The 10,000-nt window shown below is 41.4% G+C and overlaps 1 protein-coding gene and 1 long non-coding RNA gene across 2 annotated transcripts in view; one reads left to right on the top strand and one right to left on the bottom strand.

The window, feature by feature from the left end:
• Window positions 1-8,123, bottom strand: part of LOC138963013 (uncharacterized) — an 8,676-nt gene extending 553 nt beyond the window's left edge. The window contains exons 1-5 of the mRNA XM_070334986.1: window positions 7,964-8,123; window positions 6,115-6,237; window positions 4,031-4,111; window positions 3,282-3,421; window positions 1,175-1,584 (exon numbers count right to left, since the gene is read on the bottom strand). Of these exons, the coding sequence (XP_070191087.1) occupies window positions 1,180-1,584; window positions 3,282-3,421; window positions 4,031-4,111; window positions 6,115-6,237; window positions 7,964-8,021 (807 nt within the window). The 5' untranslated portion in view covers window positions 8,022-8,123 and the 3' untranslated portion in view covers window positions 1,175-1,179. The remainder of the gene's footprint in view (window positions 1-1,174; window positions 1,585-3,281; window positions 3,422-4,030; window positions 4,112-6,114; window positions 6,238-7,963) is intronic.
• LOC138963016 (uncharacterized) overlaps window positions 5,748-10,000 on the top strand; it is a 16,355-nt gene continuing 12,102 nt past the window's right edge. Inside the window, exon 1 of the long non-coding RNA XR_011454688.1 lies at window positions 5,748-6,104. This is a non-coding gene — a long non-coding RNA (uncharacterized lncRNA). The remainder of the gene's footprint in view (window positions 6,105-10,000) is intronic.

Consider the following 10,000-nt stretch of genomic DNA (forward strand, 5'->3'; position numbering starts at 1 on the left):
TCTCAAATTTTAAACAAACAAAAGGAGAGAGGGAAAACACACTAAAACAAAACCAGGTAGATAGCTATCTAACAAGCGGATGCATTCACATTAATTGTAATAAGTTAAGATGCACAAGAATCAACATTAATTGTTTTTCTTTTCCTAGGTTCTATGAAGAATGTTGTTTTTGTCCTGTTTTTATATTTAGTCAAGTTTTGACTAAATATTTTAACATCGAGGGGGAATCGAAACGAGGGTCGTGGTGTATGTGTGTCTGTCTGTCTGTCTGTGCGTGTGTGTGTGTGTGTAGAGCGATTCAGACTAAACTACTGGACCGATCTTTATGAAATTTGACATGAGAGTTCCTGGGTATGAAATCCCCGAACGTTTTTTTCATTTTTTTGATAAATGTCTTTGATGACGTCATATCCGGCTTTTCGTGAAAGTTGAGGCGGCACTGTCACGCCCTCAGTTTTCAACCAAATTGGTTGAAATTTTGGTCAAGTAATCTTCGACGAAGCCCGGACTTCGGTATTGCATTTCAGCTTGGTGGCTTAAAAATTAATTAATGACTTTGGTCATTAAAAATCGGAAAATTGTAAAAAAAAATAAAAATTTATAAAACGATCCAAATTTACGTTTATCTTATTCTCCATTATTTGCTGATTCCAAAAACATATAAATATGTTATATTCGGATTAAAAACAAGCTCTGAAAATTAAATATATAAAAATTATTATCAAAATTAAATTTTCCAAATCAATTTAAAAACACTTTCATCTTATTCCTTGTCGGTTCCTGATTCCAAAAACATATAGATATGATATGTTTGGATTAAAAACACGCTCAGAAAGTTAAAACAAAGAGAGGTACAGAAAAGCGTGCTATCCTTCTTAGCGCAACTACTACCCCGCTCTTCTTGTCAATTTCACTGCCTTTGGCTGCCATGAGCGGTGGACTGACGATGCTACGAGTATACGGTCTTGCTGAAAAATGGCAGCTACTTGACAAAATATTGTATTTTCGCCTTACGCGACTTGTTATTCTTCACGTTCAGAAGTTGGTAGTTGTTATTGTTACCGACACTATTGTCTAAGGATTGTATATTGATTTGTGAGTATTGTTGACACAAAAAAATGAAGAAAAAAGATGCACAAGAACTTATCAACGTTGGTGAAGAAGTCTGACTCACCATGTTTATCCGGAGGCGGTGGCACCGACCATGGCGTTAGCATTAGCATTAGCATTAACACCGTCTCCACCAGCATTGACGCCAGCAGACACGCTGAGGACGGCCTCGAGGGCAGCAGTCACTCCCCCCAGCACGTCCTGGAGGATGGCAGTGATGTCGACGTTGCTGATGGCGGAGAGAGCGCTGTTGACCACGCCGCTGACGACGCCTAGAATCTGGTTGATGGGCAGGCTGCTGATGAGCTGCCTCAACACGGCTTCGACGGTCTCAACGACCTCTTCCACCAGGTCAACCACCATGCCGAGGATTTCGTCGATTCCCAGCCTGCCGACCAGGTTGGCCAGCACCCTGCCAAGGTTGAGACCGCTCACCAGACCCACGACTTCGTTCAGCACGCCGGGGATGTCCACCTGCACACAGCCCACACATCATACATCTAGTTCATTATACATCTAGTTCATCATAATCTACAGTAGGGATATCGACCTGAACACAGCCAAAACATCATACAGCTAGTTCATCAACTTCTCCTGTAGGGATGTCCACCTGACCACAGCCAACACATCATACATCTAGTTCATAAACATCTACTGTATGGATGTTCACCTGATCACAGCCAACACATCATACATCTAGTTCATAAACATCTACTGTATGGATGTCCACCTGACCGCAGCCCACACATCATACATCTAGTTCATCCTACATCTAATTCATCAACATCTACATAGGGATTTTCGTTGACGCGTAGACCATCAACACATAGCAATATCGCCTAAATACAGCAAAAAACATAAGTCAAGAAGGTCATCAACACATAGTCATATCTACTAAACAGAAATCGCCTGATCACAGTGACAGAACACAGTGACAGAACGCAGTGACAGAACACAGTGACAGAACACAGTGACAGAACACAGTGACAGAACGCAGTGACAGAACACAGTGACAGAACACAGTGACAGAACGCAGTGACAGAACACAGTGACAGAACGCAGTGACAGAACGCAGTGACAGAACACAGTGACAGAACACAGTGACAGAACACAGTGACAGAACACAGTGACAGAACACAGTGACAGAACACAGTGACAGAACGCAGGTCAGAACGTATTGAGAACTTCCATAACTCATAACTCATAACTCATAACATTTTATTGATCCAACAAAGGAAATTAAATTGGTCATCAGCACATATAGGTCATTAATTAATAATTATAAAAGAATAAGAGAAGAAAATTCATAAAACCCATGAGAACAAAAAAATATCTAAAGTAATATATGTACAACTACAATACCCTTTTTACTTGCACACATGACACACCGACACACCAACACATATGCATACATACCTACATACATACAAAACCAAAGATGTCGTTTAGCATGCGGGGGACGTGGAGCTTCAAAGAGCGAGCGCGTAATCACGTCACGATCATCTACCATACAGATACTATGACCAGCATCGCCCTGGCTGAGGTGAACGAACCGAACGTGGGTGACACCCAAAATGGGAGAGAACAAACCGCGGGGTCTGATTTGTTGAAATCACATCAAATCTTAATGTCAACCAATCCTACACACTGGCTGGCTCTCCTCCGGTTGGTAACGCTCTCGTGCCCCTCGGCCCACGTATCACACACAAAGAATCAACCTAAAAAGACTGCCAGACAGAAGACACAGAGACAGACACTGGGAAAAACACCGGCATTATCGCACCATGTAGGAACACGTGCATCACGTATTATCTGGGTAATATGTGACCCTCCACCACGAAATGAGTCGCATGTCACCTCGCGCGGTTCTGCGCTAGGCTTCATATTTAAGCTCGGGGAGTGTCTGGTAAGAGTTTGAGGGTCACCTTAGTCACAGGCTTATTATAACTCAAACAGTTTTCGCTCGTTTCTAAAACGGTTTTCACCACTGGATAGAGCATACAAAACTCTTTAGGAAAATGTAAAAATATGAAAATCATGCAAATGTGACATGCGACTCATTCCGTGGTGGAGGGTCACATATCTCAACAGAAAGAAACACGGACAGTAAGATTGAAATTAAAAAAGAATGCATGGCTATAGAAATGAAGGCAAATTGCCCATGAACTCACGGCATCGAGCAGGTTGAAGACGCCGTTGACGAGACCATTGACGTCGAGGTTGGCGACATCTGTCACAATGGCGGCCACTGCCGAGGCGATGTTACCCAAGTCAATGTTCTGCACGATCTGTACGGCGGCGTTGGCGACAGCTGTGAGGACAGTATGCATGTTGCTTGGTCATTTGAGCTGCGTCTTTACCTAGACTCATTATGGCGATAGCTGTGAGAACAGTATGCACGTTGCTTGGTCACTAGAGCTGCGTCTTTACCTAGACTCATTATGGCGATAGCTGTGAGAACAGTATGCACGTTGCTTGGTCATAAGGGCTGCGTCTTTACCTAGACTCATTATGGCGATAGCTGTGAGAACAGTATGCACGTCACTTGGTCATTCGTGCTGCGTCTTTACCTAGACTCATTATGGCGATAGCTGTGAGAACAGTATGCACGTTGCTTGGTCATTAGAGCTGCGTCTTTACCTAGACTCATTATTGCGATAGCTGTGAGAACAGTATGCACGTTGCTTGGTCATTAGAGCTGCGTCTTTACCTAAACTCATTATGACGATAGCTGTGATAACAGTATGCGTCTTTTGTGTTTGTGTGTGTGTACGGGGATGTGTTTGTATGTGTGTATGTGTGTGTATGTGTGTGTTTGTGTGTGCATGTGTGTGTGTGTGAGTGTGTTTGTGTGTGCATGTGTGTGTGTGTGTGTGTGTGCATGTGTGTGTCGGTGTGTGTGTGTCCTGCCCTATTATACCTGCCACAGTGTCCAAAGCTCCTTGCAGAGCGTTGACCAGCGAGGCGACAATCTGGTTCACAAGCATCAGAACATCACCCACTGCAACATATGACACACTCATACATAGAGTGACTGCACGTAACACGATAATTAGCTTAAAGGCATACTAACGCACTCCCGTGTTTACAAAGTGTAGTTTGCCCACAATCGATGTCAAACGCACCATAAGACCATATAATGACGATATGTCACCATGCGCGGACCATAATACATGCATTACAGCTTGTTCTAGCCTCTGAAAAAGTGAGGATGTCAACAAAGCCGCGGAGTTCTCTCCCTTGCATCAACGTTACATGTGTTGCCAAATCTATAAATAGGACGATCCAGATCAAAATGAAAATTCAAATATCTCAACATTTAAGGGGTCCTAGACCACAATATTTTGCAGGGAACTTAATTTAGCATGTCTCCAGCTGTTGGTAAAGCAATTAGCGTGTATAGTCATCGAGTACATATGGCTTTAATTACTACCGGGTGTCATGAATTATTATTATGAGGCGCGAACTTGTCAAGAATAGAATAGGCAACCGAGACTACTCGCGCATTACACGACGTATCCAAATGACGTATCCAAGTGTACTGACGTAAACAAAAATCGTTTCACGAGAGGGTCGTTTTCCGCAAGTCCACGGAACGAAGAACGCTTGGAAGAAAAGCCGTTCCCCTGTCTTTGAAGGTAAGTGACTGTGATTATTGCACCGACAATCGTTCCACGGGATCTGGGCGAAGATGAGTGTATCGTGTCAGTCATGTACATTGTGTTGTTGTCAAGTTGTGTACGTTTGAATGTGCGCTGTTGCCAAATCCCCATTTTCCGAAACACAGTAATAGAATGAGAACGATAATAAAATATGAACAAACCAAGTCTTTTAGACAGGCTGTGTAGGTAACACATATGGCCCTTTGGTCTGTTTCAGGAACCCACGGTCCAATGATTCATTCATCTTCCTCTTCCTTATGTTGCCGTATTTGTGGAGAGAGATGTGACCAGACTACTACTGCTATTAACTTGATGATGGTGTCTTGAGAAGAAGAGTGACGACCCAGACCAGGAGCGCGGTTTTCAAGACCAGCCAAGTGCTACACGTCATCCTGAGTACCTTTTCAATGACATCGAGCTAAGTCAAAACTTCATAAACATTATGTGTATTCCTTTTGTTTTGACGTCCTCCAAGGGAAAATTCTGAAGAACGTTTGCGACGGCTGAGTCACGTTAGATTACCATGACGGAATTGATATCCAGCAGCAATAGACAGTTGATCAGAGTGTGCTGTGATTCAAGTAACATGATCTAGCTTGAACAGTGTGTGATGCATTTAGTACGATACTGATATTTAGCAGAAATAGACTAACCTGATCAATGTGTGCTGCATTTCAAGAATTTTATAACACTATCCACGTATTAAATTATGTAAACCTGTGTTGATCTTTCTCCGCTACTTCGAGAGCATGGGAAAGAGTGAAGTAGAAAAATAAAGTCAAGGTAGTACCTGTTTCTTTAGCTAATACGAAAAGGCGACGTGTTTTCCTTCCATAAACTTCCTTTGGAAGGCGCACGCAGAAAGAAACAGGCTGACGAAAAGTGACCTGTGACACCGGGGCTTGGAAATATACGGTTTTGCAGAATCTAAGAGTAGATGTTCAGTTACTGCACGTCGGCCAAAAAGCTTACTACGGGGACTTTCAAACATACATCGTAATACAATCAAGATGTGTTTTAGCGAGGAAGCGACCCGATTTTCACAGCAATGGGATGATAAAGGTAAAGTTAATGAAATGAAATTGAATTAAATGTAAAAGAGTCTGTGATTGCATGGTCAGATTATCGCAAAAAATGAATACACAACAGACGCTCTCATTGTTTGTTTCTTGTTTTGTTCTTTTTTGCTACATATTGAACGGTTTGTTGCCCGTTAAAGCAAGTTACACGGGACGTCAGCTGACGTCCTGCAGGATGTGAAAGTGTACAAAACGTACAAGGTGTACTCACCTGGACTAGTGACAGTGTGACGAGGACAACAAAACGTACAAGGTGTACTCACCAAGACCAGTGACAGCGCCAAGAGTGCCTCCCAAGAGACCACCAAGGTCCAAGCCTGCACTGGCAGAACCAGAGGCACCCAAGCCAAGGTTCAGGCCAAGCAGCCTTTTGTCCCGGGGCTTAGCTGTAACAGGGGAAAAAAGAAGATGAAGCCAGCTTTGGAACAGTTTGTAGGAGAGTAGTATCTCTGTTTTTTCTCTCTCTCATCTGATTAAGCTCAATGGTACGAACTGCATTTTTGCATGTGTGCAGAAAAAAAAAGATTTGAAAGAAAATACTACAGAGGACGCAGCCACAGCAGGACTTTGTTCGTCGTTTCTAATGTAATAGTTTACACCAAATAAACAGCGTAAGTGAATTCCGGCACATGATGTACACCCACGCTTAAATCATAACTGTCCTAGGTCGTTTCACGTCGGTACAGCTGCATAACGTGAGGCCTTTTGGTCAGATAAATGCTGGTAAAGGTTGATTATGCAGTTTATCCTCACTGTATACGTGAGAGAGACACCCGTGAGATAATAATTGTTCAAATCACACGTGTGTATATCATGTAAATGAGGTCATGTCAAGCAAGTCTGGCAGGGACCTGTTTTTCCACTGCGTATGGTGCCAAAGTCACCGAGACAAACGTCATTATAGAAACAAACATCGCGCTCGCTAATTACCCTCCATGAATCTTTAGAACTAACACGTCACGCCACACTTTCAGAGTGACGTTTCTTTGCTTTGACATAATAGATTGCACGAGGCTTTAGAAGAGATCGAGGTTCCAAAACAAGCGTCTTCAATTTAGCTGCCTCGACTGCAGGACATTTTCAGTAAAATACACGTAAGTACAGTATGTAGGATAAACAGAATACTACATGGTTTGCTGTTTCGTACCAGATTTACACTCGTTACTTTTTCAAATAGTGAACAACTCGCTTTCGCTCGCAGTTCAATATTTAAAAAAAACAACTCGTGTAAATCTGGTACGACACAGCAAGCCATGTAGTATTCTCTATTTATCACGATATTCGTCAAATACGTGTTGGATAAACTAAGATACGTTCACGTGAATGTTCACTGAACCTACATTTGAAAGACACCTAAAGAGAAGTTGAAAACAGGCCGGTAATGTTCGCTTTTGCACCCTTCGCTTCAGGGAACTATTTCCGTCTACTGTTTCGAGTGGGTCGATACATGGCCTTCAACAATAACTTGACCAAAAACTAAACGTCTTTCATCTTTTCCCACACAGGATTTTTGTCGAGCATCCTCAACTATATGAAAGTAACGTATTTGACTCAACCATATCTAAGTCATATAGTTATTTTAGTCCCATCCAAGTGATGTAGATAACTCTACCCCATCAATGTAATGTAGATAACTCTACCCCATCTAAGTAATGTAGATAACTCTACCCCATCTAAGTAATGTAGATAACTCTACCCCATCTAAGTAATGTAGATAACTCTACTCCATCAAAGTAATGTAGATACCTCTACCCCATCCAAGTAATGTAGATAACTCTACCTCATATAAGTAATGTATTTAACTCAACCGTATCCAGGTAAGGTATTTACCGCAAACATTATCTAAGTTCTAAGTAATATAGTTAACTCAATCATATCTAAGGAATGTATTTAACTCAAACATATCTGAGTAATGTATTTAACTCAAACATATCTAAGTAATGTATTTACCTCAAATATATCTAAGTAAAATAGTTATTTTAACCTTACCTAAGTAATGTATTTAACATTTAAAACACATGCTCAGTTGGAAATCATTTTGCCCATAACAGTTATCATATAACATTCTTTTTGACAGACAAAGATTTAAATCAGTGTCATTTCAATACTCACCATCTGCACAGGATGCGGCGAGCAAGCCAAGAACAACGAGAACAGCCAAGACACGCATGATGACACTTGGTTGGTGAGGGTTTCACGAAGACGTCTTCTGAAGGATGAGTTGTGCTGGCAATGTGCACGTTGCGATCGTAGGTATCGAGCATTGTTTCAACGCGGCTTTATATAGAGACCGTGTGTGGTTAGAAATAACAGTCTGGTTCCACTTCATTAGCATACTGCGCAACGTAGATCTACACGGGTTTGTTTTCCTTATGTATGCCGTGGATGGATAAATAGACAAAGAAAATGTGTTGTTTTCTCGAATCAAAACACTGCTGTTTTGAGGGTACATTTGTGTAAAACAATGAGTTATATATTTCCAATAGTGACGGTGTGTTATAACAGACAACAGTGTGATTCCACTTCATTAGTTTATTGCATAACGTAGATCTACATGGTGTTGTTATCGCTGTGAATTCTGATAGTGGATAAATATACAAAGAAAATGTGTGTTGTGGTCTCGTATCAAAACCGTGCTGTTTTTAGGGTACATTTGTGTAAAACAATGCGTTAGTCTGACTCCACATCATTAGCCCTTAGCAGAACGTAGATCTACAGTCCCTCGTTTTTACATTTAGTCAAGTTTTGACTAAATGTTTTAACGTAGAGGGGGGAATCGAGACGAGGGTTGTGGTGTATGTGTGTGTGTGTGTGTGTGTGTGTGTGTGTGTGTGTGTGTGTGTGTGTGTGTGTGTGTGTGTCTGTCTGTCTGTCTGTCTGTCTGTCTGTGTGTGTAGAGCGATTCAGACCAAACTACAGGACCGATCTTTATGAAATTTGACATGAGAGTTGCTGGGAATGATATCCCCGGACGTTTTTTTTTTTTTTGTCGATAAATACCTTTGATGACGTCATATCCGGCTTTTTGTAAATATTGAGGCGGCACTGTCACACCCTCATTTTTCAATTAAATTGATTGAAATTTTGGCCAAGCAATCTTCGACAAAGGCCGGACTTCGGTATTGCATTTCAGCTTGGTGGCTTAAAAATTAATTGATGACTTTGGTCATTAAAAATTTGAAAATTGTAAAGAAAATAATTCTTTTCTAAAACGATCCAAATTTATGTTTATCTTATTTTTCATCATTTTCTGATTCCAAAAACATATAAATATGTTATATTCGGATTAAAAACAAGCTCTGAAAATAAAAATATAAAAATTATCATTAAAATAAAATTTCCGAAATTGATTTAAAAACAATTTCATCTTATTCCTTGTGAGTTCCTGATTCCAAAATCATATAGATGTGATATGTTTGGATTAAAAACACGCTCAGAAAGTTAAAAAGAATAGAGATAAAGAAAAGCGTGCTATCCTTCTCAGCGCAACTACAACCCCGCTCTTCTTGTCAATTTCACTGCCTGTGCATCGAGCGGTGGACTGACGATGCTACGAGTATACGCTCTTGCTCTGAAAATGCAGTGAGTTCAGTTTCATTCTGTTAGTTCGACAGCTTGACTAAATGTTGTAATTTCGCCTTACGCGACTTGTTTAAAGGCTAGAATTGTCGAGTGACGCTAGTGGGGCGAGGAAGTACCGTTTCTTGGGCAATTCTCGCCGCGAACGCTAGGTAGCTTACGGCTGCTCGCTTGGTGAGAAAAGATGGCGGTCGCACTCATTATGGCTGTCCATGGCTGTTTACCGACCAGTGCAGACGAACTTTTCGGTATCAACCAATGGTGTTTAATTATTGCGTAGCTAGCCATCAAAGCGTTTCATGTTACACACTCTCGCCTCCTAGCTCCGCGAGCGGCTAGCCGCAAGAATATCTCGCCTGAAAGAAACACGCACGCGTCAGGGTTTTGTTTTCCACTGGTTGAATTCTGAAGTTGGTTAAATATATAAAGATAATGTGAACCCAAACAGTTTTGTTTTCGTGATATATTTGTGTAAAACAATGCGCCGTCCGAAACAGATTACAAATAACAAACACGGAGTCTGATTTCTGTGATTCTGAATTATATCCGCCCCAGTGTATTTAGACTACA

This window comes from Littorina saxatilis, linkage group LG3 (assembly GCF_037325665.1).
Source record: "Littorina saxatilis isolate snail1 linkage group LG3, US_GU_Lsax_2.0, whole genome shotgun sequence".
Classification (NCBI taxonomy): domain Eukaryota; kingdom Metazoa; phylum Mollusca; class Gastropoda; order Littorinimorpha; family Littorinidae; genus Littorina; species Littorina saxatilis.